Source organism: Mytilus edulis, chromosome 12 (genome assembly GCF_963676685.1).
Source record: "Mytilus edulis chromosome 12, xbMytEdul2.2, whole genome shotgun sequence".
Classification (NCBI taxonomy): Eukaryota; Metazoa; Mollusca; class Bivalvia; order Mytilida; family Mytilidae; genus Mytilus; species Mytilus edulis.
In genome coordinates, this window is record NC_092355.1 from 56,916,205 (window position 1) to 56,937,670 (window position 21,466).

General features: G+C 32.6%; 2 protein-coding genes across 2 annotated transcripts in view; both read left to right on the forward strand.

The window, feature by feature from the left end:
* Window positions 1-21,466, forward strand: part of LOC139499564 (uncharacterized) — a 690,384-nt gene that overhangs the window by 168,051 nt on the left and 500,867 nt on the right. The window lies entirely within an intron of this gene.
* LOC139499565 (uncharacterized) overlaps window positions 1-21,466 on the forward strand; it is a 156,831-nt gene that overhangs the window by 116,155 nt on the left and 19,210 nt on the right. The window contains exons 5-7 of the mRNA XM_071288300.1: window positions 12,315-12,336; window positions 12,801-13,112; window positions 15,358-16,053. Coding sequence (XP_071144401.1) covers window positions 12,315-12,336; window positions 12,801-13,112; window positions 15,358-16,053 — 1,030 coding nt within the window. The remainder of the gene's footprint in view (window positions 1-12,314; window positions 12,337-12,800; window positions 13,113-15,357; window positions 16,054-21,466) is intronic.

Sequence of the window (21,466 nt, forward strand, 5' to 3'; positions counted from 1 at the left end):
CTGGGGTGTTCAGATATAAAGAATAGAGAATAGTGGGGTGTTCAAATATAAAGAACAGAGAATACTGGGGTGTTCAGATTTAAAGAATAGAGATAAATGGGGTGTTCAGATATAAAGAATAGAGAATACTGGGGTGTTCAGATATAAAGAATAGAGAATACTGGGGTGTTCAGATATAAAGAATAGAGAATACTGGGGTGTTCAGATATAAAGAATAGAGAATACTGGGGTGTTCAGATATAAAGAATAGAGAAAACTGGGGTGTTCAGATATAAAGAATAGAGAATACTGGGGTGTTCAGATATAAAGAATAGAGAATACTGGGGTGTTCAGATATAAAGAATAGAGAAAACTGGGGTGTTCAGATATAAAGAACAGAGAATACTGGGGTGTTCAGATATAAAGAATAGAGAATACTGGGGTGTTCAGATATAAAGAATAGAGAAAACTGGGGTGTTCAGATATAAAGAATAGAGAAAACTGGGGTGTTCAGATATAAAGAACAGAGAATACTGGGGTGTTCAGATATAAAGAATAGAGAATACTGGGGTGTTCAGATACATGTATAAAGAATAGAGAATACTGGGGTGTTCAGATATAAATAATAGAGAATACTGGGGTGTTCAGATATAAAGAATAGAGAATACTGGGGTGTTCAAATATAAAGAATAGAGAATACTGGGGTGTTCAGATATAAAGAATAGAGAATACTGGGGTGTTCAAATATAAAGAATAGAGAATACTGGGGTGTTCAGATATAAAGAACAGAGAAAACTGGGGTGTTCAGATATAAAGAACAGAGAATACTGGGGTGTTCAGATATAAAGAATAGAGAATACTGGGGTGTTCAGATATAAAGAATAGAGAATACTGGGGTGTTCAAATATAAAGAATAGAGAATAGTGGGGTGTTCAAATATAAAGAATAGAGAATACTGGGGTGTTCAGATATAGAGAATAGAGAATACTGTGGTGTTAAGATATAAAGAATAGAGAATACTGGGGTGTTCAGATATAAAGAATAGAGAATAGTGGGGTGTTCAAATATAAAGAATAGAGAATACTGGGGTGTTCAAATATAAAGAACAGAGAATACTGGGGTGTTCAGATATAAAGAACAGAGAATACTGGGGTGTTCAGATATAAAGAATAGAGAATACTGGGGTGTTCAGATATAGAGAATAAAGAATACTGGAGTGTTCAGATATAAAGAATAGAGAATACTGGGGTGTTCAGATATAAAGAATAGAGAATACTGGGGTGTTCAGATATAAAGAATAGAGAAAACTGGGGTGTTCAGATATAAAGAATAGAGAAAACTGGGGTGTTCAGATATAAAGAATAGAGAATACTGGGGTGTTCAGATATAATTATATAGAGAATACTGGGGTGTTCAGATATAATTATATAGAGAATACTGGGGTGTTCAGATATAAAGAATAGAGAAAACTGGGGTGTTCAAATATAAAGAATAGAGAAAACTGGGGTGTTCAGATATAAAGAATAGAGAAAACTGGGGTGTTCAAATATAAAGAACAGAGAATACTGGGGTGTTCAAATATAAAGAACAGAGAATACTGGGGTGTTCAGATATAAAGAATAGAGAAAACTGGGGTGTTCAGATATAAAAAAATAGAGAATACTGGGGTGTTCAGATATAAAGAATGGAGAAAACTGGGGTGTTCAGATATAAAGAATAGAGAAAACTGGGGTGTTCAGATATAAAGAATAGAGAATACTGGGGTGTTCAGATATAAAGAATAGAGAAAACTGGGGTGTTCAGATATAAAGAATAGAGAATACTGGGGTGTTCAGATATAAAGAATAGAGAATACTGGGGTGTTCAGATATAAAAAATTGAGAAAACTGGGGTGTTCAAATATAAAGAACAGAGAATACTGGGGTGTTCAGATATAAAGAATAGAGAATACTGGGGTGTTCAGATATAAAGAATAGAGAAAACTGGGTTGTTCAAATATAAAGAACAGAGAATACTGGGGTGTTCAGATATAAAGAATAGAGAATACTGGGGTGTTCAGATATAAAGAACAGAGAATACTGGGGTGTTCAGATATAAAGAATAGAGAAAACTGGGGTGTTCAAATATAAAGAACAGAGAATACTGGGGAGTTCAGATATAAAGAATAGAGAATACTGGGGTGTTCAGATATAAAGAATAGAGAATACTTGGGTGTTCAGATATAAAGAATAGAAAATACTGCATGGTGTGTTCAAATATAAAGAATAGAGAATACTGGGGTGTTCAGATATAAATAATAGAGAATACTGGGGTGTTCAGATATAAAGAATAGAGAATACTGGAGTGTTCAGATGTAAATAATAGAGAATACTGGGGTGTTCAGATATAAAGAATAGAGAAAACTGGGGTGTTCAGATATAAATAATAGAGAATACTGGGGTGTTCAGATATAAAGAATAGAGAATACTGGGGTGTTCAGATATAAAGAATAGAGAATAGTGGGGTGTTCAAATATAAAGAACAGAGAATACTGGGGAGTTCAGATATAAAGAATGGAGAAAACTGGGGTGTTCAGATATAAAGAATAGAGAAAACTGGGGTGTTCAGATATAAATAATAGAGAATACTGGGGTGTTCAGATATAAAGAATAGAGAATACTGGGGTGTTCAGATATAAAGAATAGAGAATACTGGGGAGTTCAGATATAAAGAATGGAGAAAACTGGGGTGTTCAGATATAAAGAATAGAGAATACTGGGGAGTTCAGATATAAAGAATGGAGAATACTGGGGTGTTCAGATATAAAGAATAGAGAATACTGGGGTGTTCAGATATAAAGAATAGAGAATACTGGGGTGTTCAGATATAAAGAATAGAGAATACTGGGGTGTTCAGATATAAAGAATAGAGAAAACTGGGGTGTTCAGATATAAAGAATAGAGAATACTGGTGTGTTCAAATATAAAGAACAGAGAATACTGGGGTGTTCAAATATAAAGAATAGAGAATACTGGTGTGTTCAAATATAAAGAATAGAGAATACTGGGGTGTTCAAATATAAAGAATAGAGAATACTGGGGTGTTCAAATATAAAGAATAGAGAATACTGGTGTGTTCAAATATAAAGAATAGAGAATACTGGGGTGTTCAAATATAAAGAATAGAGAAAACTGGGGTGTTCAGATATAAAGAACAGAGAATACTGGGGTGTTCAGATATAAAGAATAGAGAATACTGGGGTGTTCAGATATAAAGAATAGAGAAAACTGGGGTGTTCAGATATAAAGAATAGAGAATACTGGGGTGTTCAAATATAAAGAATAGAGAATACTGGGGTGTTCAGATATAAAGAATAGAGAATACTGGGGTGTTCAGATATAAAGAATAGAGAAAACTGGGGTGTTCAAATATAAAGAACAGAGAATACTGGGGTGTTCAGATATAAAGAATAGAGAATACTGGGGTGTTCAGATATAAAGAATAGAGAAAACTGGGGTGTTCAGATATAAAGAATAGAGAAAACTGGGGTGTTCAGATATAAAGAACAGAGAATACTGGGGTGTTCAGATATAAAGAATAGAGAATACTGGGGTGTTCAGATACATGTATAAAGAATAGAGAATACTGGGGTGTTCAGATATAAATAATAGAGAATACTGGGGTGTTCAGATATAAAGAATAGAGAATACTGGGGTGTTCAAATATAAAGAATAGAGAATACTGGGGTGTTCAGATATAAAGAATAGAGAATACTGGGGTGTTCAGATATAAAGAATAGAGAAAACTGGGGTGTTCAAATACAAAGAACAGAGAATACTGGGGTGTTCAGATATAAAGAATAGAGAATACTGGGGTGTTCAGATATAAAGAATAGAGAAAACTGGGGTGTTCAGATATAAATAATAGAGAATACTGGGGTGTTCAGATATAAAGAATAGAGAATACTGGGGTGTTCAGATATAAAGAATAGAGAAAACTGGGGTGTTCAGATATAAAGAATAGAGAAAACTGGGGTGTTCAGATATAAAGAATAGAGAATACTGGGGTGTTCAGATATAATTATATAGAGAATACTGGGGTGTTCAGATATAAAGAATAGAGAAAACTGGGGTGTTCAGATATAAAGAATAGAGAATAATGGGGTGTTCAGATATAAAGAATAGAGAATACTGGGGTGTTCAGATATAAAGAATAGAGAATACTTGGGTGTTCAGATATAAAGAATAGAGAATACTGGGGTGTTCAGATATAAAGAATAGAGAATACTGGGGTGTTCAGATATAAAGAATAGAGAATACTGGGGTGTTCAGATATAAAGAATAGAGAAAACTGGGGTGTTCAAATATAAAGAACAGAGAATACTGGGGTGTTCAAATATAAAGAACAGAGAATACTGGGGTGTTCAGATATAAAGAATAGAGAAAACTGGGGTGTTCAGATATAAAGAATAGAGAATACTGGGGTGTTCAGATATAAAGAATGGAGAAAACTGGGGTGTTCAGATATAAAGAATAGAGAAAACTGGGGTGTTCAGATATAAAGAATAGAGAATACTGGGGTGTTCAGATATAAAGAATAGAGAAAACTGGGGTGTTCAGATATAAAGAATAGAGAATACTGGGGTGTTCAGATATAAAGAATAGAGAATACTGGGGTGTTCAGATATAAAAAATTGAGAAAACTGGGGTGTTCAAATATAAAGAACAGAGAATACTGGGGTGTTCAGATATAAAGAATAGAGAATACTGGGGTGTTCAGATATAAAGAATAGAGAAAACTGGGTTGTTCAAATATAAAGAACAGAGAATACTGGGGTGTTCAGATATAAAGAATAGAGAATACTGGGGTGTTCAGATATAAAGAACAGAGAATACTGGGGTGTTCAGATATAAAGAATAGAGAAAACTGGGGTGTTCAAATATAAAGAACAGAGAATACTGGGGTGTTCAGATATAAAGAATAGAGAATACTGGGGTGTTCAGATATAAAGAATAGAGAATACTTGGGTGTTCAGATATAAAGAATAGAGAATACTGGGGTGTTCAGATATAAAGAATAGAGAATACTGGGGTGTTCAGATATAAAGAATAGAGAATACTGGGGTGTTCAAATATAAAGAATAGAGAAAACTGGGGTGTTCAAATATAAAGAATAGAGAATACTGGGGTGTTCAGATATAAAGAATAGAGAAAACTGGGGTGTTCAGATATAAATAATAGAGAATACTGGGGTGTTCAGATATAAAGAATAGAGAATACTGGGGTGTTCAGATATAAAGAATAGAGAATAGTGGGGTGTTCAAATATAAAGAACAGAGAATACTGGGGTGTTCAGATTTAAAGAATAGAGATAAATGGGGTGTTCAGATATAAAGAATAGAGAATACTGGGGTGTTCAGATATAAAGAATAGAGAATACTGGGGTGTTCAGATATAAAGAATAGAGAATAGTGGGGTGTTAAAATATAAAGAACAGAGAATACTGGGGTGTTCAGATATAAAGAATAGAGAATACTGGGGTGTTCAGATATAAAGAATAGAGAAAACTGCGGTGTTCAAATATAAAGAACAGAGAATACTGGGGTGTTCAGATATAAAGAATAGAGAATACTGGGGTGTTCAGATATAATTATATAGAATAGAGAATACTGGGGTGTTCAGATATAAAGAATAGAGAATACTGGGGTGTTCAGATATAAAGAACAGAGAATACTGGGGTGTTCAGATATAAAGAATAGAGAATACTGGGGTGTTCAGATATAAAGAATAGAGAAAACTGGGGTGTTCAAAAATAAAGAACAGAGAATACTGGGGTGTTCAGATATAAAGCATAGAGAATACTGGGGTGTTCAGATATGATTATATAGAATAGAGAATACTGGGGTGTTCAGATATAAAGAATAGAGAATACTGGGGTGTTCAGATATAAAGAATAGAGAATAGTGGGGTGTTCAGATATAAAGAATAGAGAATACTGGGGTGTTCAGATATAAAGAACAGAGAATACTGGGGTGTTCAAATATAAAGAATAGAGAATACTGGGGTGTTCCGATATAAAGAACAGAGAATACTGGGGGTTAAGATATAAAGAATAGAGAAAACTGGGGTGTTCAGATATAAAGAATAAAGAATACTTGGGTGTTCAGATATAAAGAACAGAGAATACTGGGGTGTTCAAATATAAAGAATAAAGAATACTGGGGTGTTCCGATATAAAGAACAGAGAATACTGGGGGTTAAGATATAAAGAATAGAGAAAACTGGGGTGTTCAAATATAAAGAACAGAGAATACTGGGGTGTTCAGATATAACGAATAGAGAATACTGGGGTGTTCAGATATAAAGAATAGAGAATATTGGGGTGTTCAGATATAAAGAATAGAGAATACTGGGGTGTTAAGATATAAAGAACAGAGAATACTGGGGTGTTCAGATATAAAGAATAAAGAATACTGGAGTGTTCAGATAAAAAGAATAGAGAATACTGGGGTGTTCAGATATAAAGAATAGAGAAAACTGGGGTGTTCAGATATAAAGAACAGAGAATACTGGGGTGTTCAGATATAAATAATAGAGAATACTGGGGTGTTCAGATATAAAGAATAGAGAATACTGGGGTGTTCAGATATAAAGAATAGAGAAAACTGGGGTGTTCAGATGTAAGGAATATAGAATACTGGGGTGTTCAGATATAAAGAATAGAGAATACTGGAGTGTTCAGATATAAAGAATAGAGAAAACTGGGGTGTTCAAATATAAAGAACAGAGAATACTGGGGTGTTCAGATATAAAGTATAGAGAATACTGGGGTGCCCGTACGAAAATTTCAACAGGAGTTCAACTGGACTTCAGCTGGACTTGAGACGTATTCCAGTCTGACTTTGAAAAGTCCAGTCTGACTTGAGCTGTACACGTACTTTTTCTATTTGCCAGCCGGTATTTTCTTAAAAGTCCAACCGCACTTTTTGTAATTCTGACAAGAAAATAAACACGGCTGGACTTTTGAGGGAAATTATTCTTTCTGTAGAATGATCAGCAGGATTTTTGTCTTAGAAAATTTTACAGTCATTTATGAGCAGGAATTAAGACTTAGAATTTTTTCATCAGCCTGCAAATCTGCCCTTACAGAAATAAAAAGTTTGTCACTAGGATTCTATTCTTTGAAAGGAACAATTTCTTAAAAAATGGAAAAGAGTTATAAATGAAAATTTGCAAGTTATAATAATGATAATCATATTTTTTTACAATATACTTTAAGATCAAACTAGCTATCAGATGTGATCTTTTCCCCTAAAATTTTCAATTCCATTATAAAATATTTAAAATAGACTGTAAATGGAAAATTGAAATTTAATATAGGTGATATAATTTTGATTGAATTATATCCCAGTTAATATGTTTTCAACAATTATTTAACATTTTTACTTTTTCATGAAATAAAACCCCTAGCAAAATTACATCTATTAATAGGTTAAATTTATACATTTTCTAGTATATTTATAATTAATTAGATGAATGCATAAAATAAATAATTATCATCATCCTTTAAATTAATATCAATTAGAAACTTGAGCCATAACAGTGATTTAATAGCAGTATTATAGTCTTGTAGAGAGTGCCATCTGTTTTCAATTAACCTCAGTCTGGACAGGTCACAGGAAGTAGCATCTACACAGAGGTTGATCATGGGGCCATTTGAAGGATAACACATTTCTAAATACATATATCTGCAATAACTATCACTTTTATTAAACATTTCTTAATTGAACAAATTAATAATTGATTTTCTTTTTTTTAATATATCACATATTCAAAATTAAGACATATGCAAGAAGTCATAAGAAGATTTTTTTTCACAGCTCCTCAAACAACCTCATGTATTGCAATACAACAAAATTTGAATTTGGAATAAACAGGAAGATGTGTCTTCTTTCTTAAACAAAATGAGAAATTTACATTGGATGTAAAGCAAATGTTTGTTCTTTTCACATTATATTAGAGAAGATGGATCCTTCTGACTGGCATCAATTTCAATTTAGGAAGATTGCTGTTTGCATGTATTTTGTATTGCATATTCTGGTAAGTACAATCTGATATGCTCTTTTTTCTTCAACATATTAATGAAATGATTACAACATTATAAATATATATTAGCTTAATTCATATTTTTGAAGAGTAAAAAGAATTAAAAAAACTACATTAAATACTTAATTATGCAAAATATTTCAGTTTGAGTGATTTTCAAAGCTTTACTTTATTTTATGCACTTTAAATTTATTTACTCTTAAAATATAATCATGATAATTATAACCACACACTTTTAGGAGTATGTAAGCATTTAGCTTCACAATTCCCCGTTTCTTGATTTTGCCAGCAAGACAGTAGAAAAAAGAAAAAGAAATAAGCAGTACGTATATGCATAATGCCATCTTTTTTTTTTTTTATTTTCAGATTATAACAAGGGATGCATATCAAATCAGAAGAATCCACCATCTAAAGAAAAACTAAGCAGAAGTAATCAAGAGGGAGGGTTCTGCTGGGGTGGAACCCCCTCCCCCCCCCTAATTTTTGTGGATCAGCCCCTGTTGAGATCATCTTTAAAGGTCAAACAGAACTTTTTAAAGTCCAGCTGAACTTTTATGAGTTCAGCTGGACTTCTTAAAGTTCAGCCGGATTTTGTAAAGTCCAGCTGAATTTTATAGAGGCCATATTTTTGCCAGAAATGCCGGCTGGATTTTTTCAGACGTACTTTTATGAAAGTCCAGCAGGACTTTTTGAACCGGACTCCTGCTAATTTAAATATTTCGAGCCGGTTTACGGCTAATTTCGCTGAAAGTCCAGCCGGGTTATCCATTATAAGACATTCAAAGAAAAGTCCAAATGATTATTATAAGTACGGTTCTCAGTACGGCTACTGTCCGGCTGGAGTACGTGTCATGTTTTTCGTACGGGCGTTCAGATATAAAGAATAGAGAAAACTGGGGTGTTCAGATATAAAGAATAGAGAATACTGTGGTGTTAAGATATAAAGAACAGAGAATACTGGGGTGTTCAGATATAAAGAATAAAGAATACTGGAGTGTTCAGATATAAAGAATAGAGAATACTGGGGTGTTCAAATATAAAGAACAGAGAATACTGGGGTGTTCAGATATAAAGAATAGAGAAAACTGGGGTGTTCAGATATAAAGAATAGAGAAAACTGGGGTGTTCAGATGTAAGGAATAGAGAATACTGGGGTGTTCAGATATAAAGAATAGAGAATACTGGGGTGTTCAAATATAAAGAACAGAGAATACTGGGGTGTTCAGATATAAAGAATAGAGAATACTGGGGTGTTCAGATATAAAGAATAGAGAAAACTGGGGTGTTCAGATATAAAGAATAGAGAATACTGGGGTGTTCAGATATAAAGAATAGAGAATACTGGGTTGTTCAAATATAAAGAATAGAGAATACTGGGATGTTCAGATATAAAGAATAGAGAATACTGGGGTGTTCAGATATAAAGAATAGAGAATACTGGAGTGTTCAGATGTAAATAATAGAGAATACTGGGGTGTTCAAATATAAAGAATAGAGAATACTGGGGTGTTCAGATATAAAGAATAGAGAAAACTGGGGTGTTCAGATATAAAGAACAGAGAAAACTGGGGTGTTCAGATATAAATAATAGAGAATACTGGGGTGTTCAGATATAAAGAATAGAGAAAACTGGGGTGTTCAGATATAAAGAATAGAGAAAACTGGGGTGTTCAGATGTAAGGAATAGAGAATACTGGGGTGTTCAGATATAAAGAATAGAGAATACTGGGGTATTCAGATATAAAGAATAGAGAATACTGGGGTGTTCAGATATAAAAAATAGAGAATACTGGGGTGTTCAGATATAAAGAATAGAGAATCCTGTGGTGTTAAGATATAAAGAACAGAGAATACTGGGGTGTTCAGATATAAAGAATAAAGAATACTGGAGTGTTCAGATATAAAGAATAGAGAATACTGGGGTGTTCAGATATAAAGAATAGAGAATACTGGGGTGTTCAGATGTAAGGAATAGAGAATACTGGGGTGTTCAGATATAAAGAATAGAGAATACTGGGGTGTTCAGATATAAAGAATAGAGAATACTGGGGTGTTCAGATATAAAGAATAGAGAAAACTGGGGTGTTCAAATATAAAGGACAGAGAATACTGGGGTGTTCAGATATAAAGAATAGAGAATACTGGGGTGTTCAGATATAAAGAATAGAGAAAACTGGGGTGTTCAGATATAAATAATAGAGAATACTGGGGTGTTCAGATATAAGGAATAGAGAATACTGGGGTGTTCAGATATAAAGAATAAAGAATACTGGGGTGTTCAGATATAAAGAATAGAGAATACTGGGGTGTTCAGATATAAGGAATAGAGAATACTGGGGTGTTCAGATATAAAGAATAGAGAATACTGGGGTGTTCAGATATAAAGAATAGAGAATACTGGGGTGTTCAGATATAAAGAATAGAGAATAGTGGGGTGTTCAAATATAAAGAACAGAGAATACTGGGGTGTTCAGATATAAAGAATAGAGAAAACTGGGGTGTTCAAATATAAAGAACAGAGAATACTGGGGTGTTCAGATATAAAGAATAGAGAATACTGGGGTTTTCAGATATAAAGAATAAAGAATACTGGGGTGTTCAGATATAAAGAACAGAGAATACTGGGGTGTTCAGATATAAAGAATAAAGAATACTGGAGTGTTCAGATATAAAGAATAGAGAATACTGGGGTGTTCAGATATAAAGAATAGAGAATACTGGAGTGTTCAGATGTAAATAATAGAGAATACTGGGGTGTTCAGATATAAAGAATAGAGAAAACTGGGGTGTTCAGATATAAAGAATAGAGAATACTGGGGTGTTCAGATATAAAGAATAGAGAATACTGGGGTGTTCAGATATAAAGAATAGAGAAAACTGCGGTGTTCAGATATAAAGAACAGAGAATACTGGGGTGTTCAGATATAAAGAATAGAGAAAACTGGGGTGTTCAGATATAAAGAATAGAGAATAGTGGGGTGTTCAAATATAAAGAACAGAGAATACTGGGGTGTTCAGATATAAAGAATAGAGAAAACTGGGGTGTTCAGATATAAGGAATAGAGAATACTGGGGTGTTCAGATATAAAGAATACGGAATACTGGGGTGTTCAAATATAAAGAATAGAGAATACTGGGGTGTTCAGATATAAAGAATAGAGAATAGTGGGGTGTTCAAATATAAAGAATAGAGAAAACTGGGGTGTTCAAATATAAAGAACAGAGAATACTGGGGTGTTCAGATATAAAGAATAGAGAAAACTGCGGTGTTCAGATATAAAGAATAGAGAATACTGGGGTGTTCAGATATAAAGAATAGAGAATACTGGGGTGTTCGGATATAAAGAATAGAGAAAACTGCGGTGTTCAGATATAAAGAATAGAGAATACTGGGGTGTTCAGATATAAAGAATAGAGAATACTGGGGTGTTCAGATATAAAGAATAGAGAATAGTGGGGTGTTCAAATATAAATAACAGAGAATACTGGGGTGTTCAGATATAAAGAATAGAGAAAACTGGGGTGTTCAGATATAAGGAATAGAGAATACTGGGGTGTTCAGATATAAAGAATACGGAATACTAGGGTGTTCAAATATAAAGAATAGAGAATACTGGGGTGTTCAGATATAAAGAATAGAGAATAGTGGGGTGTTCAAATATAAAGAATAGAGAAAACTGGGGTGTTCAAATATAAAGAACAGAGAATACTGGGGTGTTCAGATATAAAGAATAGAGAATACTGGGGTGTTTAGATATAAAGAATAGAGAATAGTGGGGTGTTCAGATATAAAGAATAGAGAATACTGGTGTGTTCAAATATAAAGAACAGAGAATACTGGGGTGTTCAGATATAAAGAATAGAGAATACTGGGGTGTTCAGATATAAAGAATAAAGAATACTGGGGTGTTCAGATATAAAGAACAGAGAAAACTGGAGTGTTCAGATATAAAGAACAGAGAATACTGGGGTGTTCAGATATATGTTATAACCATGGAGATAATTTGCTCCATCCCCTGAGCCATGGTCCAGTGGATGTCAAAATTCTGCCAGTTTTCCTGTCAAAGTAAGGTTGTTCTTTCTGTGCACTCCAACTTTCTTCTCTAATAAAAATTGGCAAGCAAGAATTAGCCAATATTTAAACAAAAAGTAGCCTTTTAGCATGAAAAATCAATCAATTACAATTTTTTATATCTTACATTTCTACAAGTTTCCTGATATACTCACAATATATATTCCTTTTTTTTGCAGACTGATGCACAAAGGATAAAAGGTATTTGCTTTATTGTATTATTAACTTGACACGATACAAAGATGCCAATCGTAAGGATTTCACCATAATTGTTCTAAATTTTTGTGAGGAACTATTGTGTTACAATTAACAGCTGTCTATTTGTTACAGATTTTCCTTCATTACCGTTCCAGAACAGTCCACTGTTTAGATATTAATTTGATCATTGGAATGCTGAAACTTTGGTTAGAATTGTGCAACAATAAGGCATCGTACATGTCGTAGTCACCCTAATTTTTGTTCCTGTTTAAAATTCACATTGAGTCCTCAAACATGGAGCAAAAACTGTCAACTCAATATAGTCTCGCTTTAAAAGCATTTAAGCATATTTAATTTACTTTAAACGGAATGTTTGATAGTTCCATACATTGATAATATATTATTTCAAATAAATAAAAGAATAATGTTCTCATTTATGAAAATATCTCTTTATCATATCTTTGAAGATAATGAAGTTCCAACTGAAATAGAATTAATGGCTGACAAAAGATCCGTTCCTTTGTACCTCAAATTACTCGAGTCAGGATCTGAGAAAAAAAGAGACATACGTTTAGTAATAGTTGGGAAGAAAGGTGCGGGTAAGACTTCATTGGTTAACAGGTTATTCAAAGAAGGAAAGAAAGATGGTGGACTCACATCCCTTTTTAAAAGGTTTTTGAGAAGAAAGAATGCAGATGTCACAAGCACAAATGGAATAGAAATTCATGTGATAAAATGTAAAGCACAAGATGGTGATAGCATTTGGAATAAATTAGAAGGTATGGCATGTATGGTATAAAAGATTGAAGATGTTTTACATCTCTGACCTCTTTGTCTCAGACAGGTTTACAAGTATGATTTGGCATTATATCATTTTAAAGACCAGAGCTGTTTTGATATATATAATTAATTAACACATATGGATGTAAATTTTCAACCTGAATCAAAATGAAGACTGATTTCAACATGTTCAAGTTCAGATTTATTAAGTCATCATGTCTATTTGAAAATGCTTAAAATGTATAGCACTACCCACTATCCATTATTGCTTGAGAAAAGTAGATAACTCATTTTAAACTTTGTGCATCTCAGTTCAAAATTTTGGACGATTTTAGGAAACCGCTTTTGTGGTCTCATAGAGCTTGTTCGAACTGTAATAGGCTCGAACACTGGCCTCATCAAATCAAAGACTTCAAAATTTGTATTTGCTGTTTCTCTGATAAGTATAGAGCATTAAGAAGTAAGAGCAAAGACTCCTCAACTCGGAGTTTGAATAATATAGGATAACACGTCTTCCTGTGCATCTTGTGAACTAGCATGTTAACAAACAAGACCACCTTAAGTGAGAAATGATAATCAACATGTCAAAGATACGAATGCGGTATGTTTGAAAACAACAACATCCCATTATGAAAAAAAAAGTTCTGTCAAAAAGAAGTTATAGATAACAGTACGGTATAATTTGTTTTTTAACGTTTAAATGACAAGAGATGTCCAGCATGTGAAGTGAAAGTGGGACACTATAACATCAATGACGTCTGTAGCTTAATGCAATGACTATAATTAAAAAGAGGTGGTAGGAGTGCCAGTGATCCAATTCTCCATCCAAGTCACAATGTATAAACAGTAAACAATTATAGATTAATGTAGCCAGCTTGACTAGCTTGCTTACTAAATGCTGTCATATTGATATCAATGAGTAAAACAAATATAGTACAATGTATCTATCATAGCAAAAGTGCCAGAAATTCGAAAAAGTAAAAAAAAGTAAACATCTGAATAAAGCCTGTGTTAAATGTATGATGTGTGCTGTAATTCTGTATAATTCTGTATATGTCTATTATTAATACACTCTTTGTTAATGAACGATTTTTATTCCGCAAACATACTGTATATTATCTTATATGTATTTACATAAATAAATTGCAATTGGTCATTAACAATCCAGATCAGCAGGTTCATCTAGTACAAAGAAGGATAATTTTTCATATTACATTAACATGTTCTCATCTCATCTCTACATTTAAAGTACATTTAATATATATGAAAGAATAATTTGTGGTTAAAAAACCTCAAAATCGTCAAATTGTTTGAAAAAAATGCATGTTTATGTAAGACTTAATTCGAATAGCTCTATTTACAGGCATAGGCTCATATAAATTTGTTTTTTGAAAAATTGTAATAAATCTGATGAATAAAATAAGTGTTCAGATGCTTTTAATACTTAATATATAATACTCGAAAGCATTTAAAAAGCTTATTTTTGCAATATTTAAATTGTTTAGGCCAACATTTTAACAGATGAAAATATCTTATTTAAACGTAAAAAAAACCATCCACATGTTGATGACCGTAGTTTCTATAATATATGTCCACGAAACTTGGCCAACTATATCATAATTCCCTAAGCATACATGTCATGTAAAGTTTTATTAAGATTGTTCAAGTCTTTCTGTCCTATTAGGTTCAAGGACACAGTTATTGACCTTTGGTTTTCGTTGTCTACGAATAAAGTCCCTAGTGTGAACAGTGTATATTTTGTTGTTGATAAATTGTCCAAATTTGTTTCTTAATATTTAATGCATGCAAAAATAAGTAAGTGGATGAAATTATATGTTAAAAAAATTTGGGTGCTGAATCTTTATGTTAAGTTGTTATTTGGTCCAGTTAAAATAAGTCAAAAATAAAAAGAATGCCTGAAGCTGTCAAACTGAATGTAAGACTCCCTTAACACAGAATTGTCAATATTTTGAGATAGCTGGTAGAAATTTCTGTAATGATATTATTTGATCCAATAGTAGTAAACTACACTATAAAATATGTTTTGTGATAGAGAAGTTGCGATCTTTTTAATTTGAATTCATTGTCTAAAAGAAATGCACTACGAAATAACTGTGTTCTCGGGCCTATTGGTGTCATCAGACACATATTTCTTTTATTTTTTGTTTACGAATAATTCATCTCATATCTGTTTTAACACGTTTTAAGGAAAACATATAGCAGTTAGATTTGTTTTTATTATAGGTAAATATAAAGAAACTGAACTGAATGCAAGATTATTAAAACCATACGAAGAAGAACTAGCCAATAAGCATAGCTTGGCCAGCATTAAAAAAGCAGCCCACAATACCTTTAACGACAACACTTCACCGACAGGTTTTGATGAATCAAAGGTACCTTTATCATCTTCTCAGTCTACAAAACTAAAACATCCAGGAGACACTGAATGTAAAGAAGAAACACAAGAAGACTCTCAAATCGAACGCCTAGTAGCCACTGCCTATACAGAAAAAAACTCAGAAGACACTCAAGTTAAACATTCAGACGGAGCTCAGGAAACGTTTAAAGACAATACCCTCATTTTGTACAGACGTGTTGATGAATCAAATGATTCAACAGTTTTTTCCAAGCAGAGTGAAAAAATAAAACCTTCAGTAGTCACTCAAGTTGAACCTCCAGTAACCACCAAATATAAAATAACCAATACTGACCATCAACAGAAAGAAAACCTACTATTAGCAAAGACACATAAGAATATCAAAGCCATGATGGACAAATCTAAAGTAGACTTACATGACAAAGAGGAGTATGTCAACTTTTTGTTATGGGATTTTGCTGGTGATGAAGAATTTTATCACACACATCAAACATTTCTGTCTCAAGATGCAATTTATCTTGTTGTAACAAAACTTAATGAGGCTAATGACAAAAATGCACAAAGTAAGTATTGATATACGATGTTCGTATTTGGCACAACTTTTTGGAATTTTGGATCCTCTTCAACTTTGTACTTGTTTGGCTTTATAAATATTTTGATATGAGCGTCACTGATGAGTCTTATGTAGACGAAACGCGCGTCTGGCGTTCTAAATAATAATCCTGGTACCTTTGATAACTATTTACACCACTGTGTCGATGCCACTGGTGGTGGACGTTTCGTCCCCGAGGGTATCACCAGCCCAGTAGTCAAAACTTAGATGTTGACATGAATATCAATAATGTGGTAATTTTTATAAATTTCCTGATTACAAAACTTTGAATTTTTCGAAAAACTTAGGATTTTCTTACCCCAGGCATAGATTACCTTAGCCGTATTTGGCACAACTTTTTGGAATTTTGGATCCTCAATGCTCTTCAACTTTGTACTTGTTTAGCTTTATAAATATGTTGATATGAGCGTCACTGATGAGTCTTATGTAGACCAAACGCATGTCTGGCGTACTAGATTATTATCATGGTACCTTTAATAAATATTTACACCACTGGGTCGATGCCACTGCTGGTGGACGTTTCGTCCCCGAGGGTATCACCAACCCAGTAGTCAACACTTCGGTGTTGACATGAATATCAATAATGTGGTAATTTTTACAAATTTGCTGTTTACAAAACATTGAATTTATCGAATAACTAAGGATTTTCTTACCCCAGGCATAGATTACCTTAGCCGTATTTGGCACAACTTTTTTGGAATTTTGGATCCTAAATGCTCTTCAACTTTGTACTTGTTTGGCTTTATGAATATTATATAATGAGCGTCACTGATGAGTCTTATGTAGACGAAATGCACGTCTAAATTATTATCCTGGTACCTTTGATAACTAGTCGATACATTTTTATCCACCATAATTTTTTATGAACAAATCGGGCGATGCCAAATAGTGTTCGTCCATTAACAAGAAAACACTGTGCTAAACATGATTTTCCCATTTTTCATCATTTTTTATACGCCCATCAAAATTTTGACGGGACGTATTATGGTATACAAATGTCCGGTGTCCGTCCGTCTGTCTGTCTGTCTGTCCGTCCGTCTGTCCGTCTGTCCAGCGTAAACATGTCGCACCGTAACTTGAGAACGACTTATCCAAATTTCATGAAACTTAATATAGTTGTTTCTTATGATGGTCAAATGATCTGTATACTTTTTGGTGAAAATAAGATTTAAACTTTTTGAGTTACGGCACTTTGTAACTAAAACAGGGGTGTGTTTTTTTTCACATGTCGCACCGTATCTCAAAAACGTTTCTTGATTATTGCTTAAAACTTTACACACTTCTTAGTTATATTAATCTTAATACCTGTATACTTTTTGGTGATGATTCAAAATTTCATTTTTGAGTTTTTGAGTATTTTGTAAAAAAGGGGGAGGGGTTTTTTACATGGCGTGCCGTATCTCAAAAACGATTTATGATTATTGCTTCAAACTTTACACACTTCTTTGTTATATTAATCTAAAGATCTGAATACTTTTTGGTGATGATTCAAAATTTCATTTTTGAGTTATTGAGTATTTTGTAAAAAAGGGGGAGGGGTTTTTTACATGGCGTGCCGTATCTCAAAAACGATTTATGATTATTGCTTAAAACTTTACACACTTCTTTGTTATATTAATCTAAAGATCTGTATTCTTTTTGGTGATGACTCAAAATTTTATTTTTGAGTTATTGAGTATTTTGTAAAAAAGGGGAGTTTTTTTTTACATGTCGCGCCGTATCTCAAAAACAATTGATGATTATTGCGTGAAACTGTACACACTTCTTTGTTATACTAATTTAAATATCTGTATACTTTTTGGTTTGATTCAAAATTTTATTTTAGTGATATTTGTAAAAAAAACCAGTGTGTCTCAAAAACAATAAATGGTTATTGCTTAAAACTTCCTCAGAAACTATTTATGATTATTGCATAAAACTTCCACACAAGACGTCAGGCGTATTATGCGCTCATGGCGCAGCTGTTTATTACCTGTTTTTAGATTATAATCGTGAAAAAAAAATCTCATTTATACATCTAAATTTTGTTTTTATTCTTTCGATAAAGACGGAGTGGACCAATCGGAATAAATTAACTTAAAAAAAAAACTATTGGTAGGTGTTAAAATCAGAAAGTTGTATCATATTATGATATCTTTTGTGTGTGCAATTACCATGTTGTCAATTTTTGTCGAGTCTGCAACTTTTGTTGCAGAAAGCTCGACATAGGGATAGTGATCCGGCGGCGGCGGCGTTAGCTAACTTCTTTAAAGCTTTATATTTTAGAAGCTTGAAGACCTGGATGCTTCATACTTTGTATATAGATGCCTCATATTACGAAGTTTACGTCAGTCACATGTCCAATGTCCTTGACCTCATTTTCATGGTTCAGTGACCACTTGAAAAAAAAGTTCAGATTTTTTGTAATGTTGAATTCTCTCTTATTATAAGTAATAGGATAACTATATTTGGTATGTGCGTACCTGGCAAGGTCCTCGTGCCCGTCAGACAGTTTTCACTTGACCTCGACCTCATTTCATGGATTAGTAAACAAGGTTAAGTTTGGTGGTCAAGTCCATATCTCAGATACTATAAGAAATAGGGCTAGTTTATTCGGTGTATGGAAGGACTGTAAGGTGTACATGTCCAACTGACAGGTGTCGTCTGACATTGACCTCATTTTCGGGGTTCAGTGGTTTTAGTTAAGTTTTTGTGTTTTGGTCTGTTTTTCTTAAACTTTATGCAATAGGTCTATTATATTTGTTGTATGGAATGCTTGTAAGGTGTACATGTCTAGTGGGCAGATGTCATTTGACCTTGACCTCATTTTCATGGTTCAGTGGTTATAGTTAAGTTTTTGTGTTTTGTTCTGTTTTTTTCTTATACTTTATGCAATAGGTCTACTATATGTGTTGTATGGAATGATTGTAAGGCCTAAATTAAAATATTGTTTGTTTGCCCTTTTCCGACCCTATGTTTTGAAACAGGGTAGGTAGGTAGGTATAATATTATATTTTTTTCCTCAAAAAAATAACTTGGCTCGGTATAATTTTTTTCATGGGTAGGCAGGTAGGTATAATATTTTATTTCATAGATACAAAATCTGTATAACGTCATTTTTGTCTGTTTTGCTTTTGCTAATAAGTTCTGGGACTATGTTTCGAAAAAAATATAATGTAGAATGTGAAGTTAATTCATATGCACTACTATTTTGTTTTCAAATATTAAAATATAGAGCTGTGCCGCATATTTTCAACGTTTAACTTGCACTAATATTCTGTACTACGTACCTTGTACGCTTACCTCTACCTAAAGGTTTTCTGTAAGAGATAATTTTGTCCTGTTAAAATATGTCCAGACAGGCATACATTACAAGTAGAAAAAGTCCCTAGAGTGTTTAAATTTCCGTGTGTGACTATGTTTCCAATAAAAATGCTACAAGACTTAATAAACTCAATTGTCACATATTTTACATCGCATTTATAAATGATCTGTATGGAAAACTTGGGCGATTTTACTGCCATATATTCTCCACTTCACAGGCTTTTGTCACCTTTGGTTCATGTCAGATAATATATAAATAAATTATAGCAATGCTGGTCGAAGGCATCGTTAACATAATCATCCTGATCTACGGATCACAAAAGGTCATCCCAATATAGAATACAACGGATGTCAGTTTACACACGTTGATATTTTTTTGTAAATGAACCCTGCTCTTCAAGTATAAAGATACAGAGTTAACCAGGGATGATTCCAGGTGTTTTCAAATAGGTCCCTTGAACATCAAATTGGGAATTTTTATCTCAATTGGGATTTTTTTTATGCATAAAATCTAAGACGAAATCATATCATTTTCCTGTAAAAACGGAAATGTATACTAAGTTTAACCTCTGCACTGATTTAAGAAGTTGTAACATTTTGAATAATTATGGATGGGCTACTGATTATGATATATATGATTCTGATCACATAGATATGATCACCAGATTACTTGAAAGTTACTGGATTGAGACTAGCATGACTAGGGAAGTTGTATTACATGAATATCAGTGCACATGATGCACTAGTCCAAATAATTATGACGTCTTGAAAGGCTAATATATTTTTTTTACTTTGACGCCTTACTTTAAAGTAACCTGGGCATATAACGTATACATAAACATATATACCAGCTTCCATAAATCTATGGCAAGACGTTTGACTATTTAATCAAATGTCAAGTTTATTAAAGATCTCATAAAGTATATGAGATATCTTATAAATATCTTTTATAATTTAGATAAGTTAGATTTAGAGATCTTATATAGTTTATGGGATATCTTATAAAGAAATTTATATAAGATATCTTATAAACTATATATTTTATAGATATCTCTTATATTTTATGAAATTATTTTAAAAATTGTAAATTTCATAAACTTTATAAGATATCTTATATAATCTGTAAGATATTTCATATAATATATCATAAACTATACAAGATATCTTATAAAGTGTATAAGATATCTTGAAATTTAATTAAATAGCAAAATGGCTTGCCATATAAACCAATGAAAAAAAAATCATCCATTTGGTATTTTTCAACAGGTCATCTTTATAAGTTTACCTTGATTAAAATGGATTTCAAATTGAACTGGTCCATTGTCGTATTCAGAAAGACAATTACAAAAGTTTATATATATACTTAATATATAAGATATTTAAAGCAATTGACCAGTCAACTTTAAAAATATTTGGAAAAATTGTAAATTTCATAAATAAATAAAAGAATATTTGAAATTAACTTAAAACTATTTATGCATGGGCCGGAAAGTAATTCTCAAAAAGTTGATGGTATTCTTGAGAAGAAGAAAGGATCATTTTCATAACTTTTGAAACAGTTCTATATTAAATGGTGACATATCGTATTTCATGAATAGTCTAATCATCAACATTACTATTCAAAAACGCTCAAACTTTTGTCTTTTGATGAAATAAAGCCAAATATAAAATAATTTACCGGTATTTTCATCAAATTATATAACCATGCAGCTCTTCTGGGCGATCTGCTTTTACGAGATCAGCGCCCATAAAAATGGATTAATCAATATTATATCAAAATTTGAACTTGCTCTTAGCCGAGGTCTGCTTTCACACCAATTTTGACAAACATGTTTTTGATCAACCTGCTAGGCGATCTACTTTTACGAGATCAAATAATCCAATAACATTTTAATCAATTGAATCTGGCTGCTAAAATTGTTTACCAAACGTTGACATAATCATAGATATCTATGACAGAATCAAATCGTTCACTAAAGTCAAAATATAGGACACTGTAAACATCTATACTTTGCCTATATTTTTCAACCTATAACGAATAAAATCCTAAACTTTTCTGG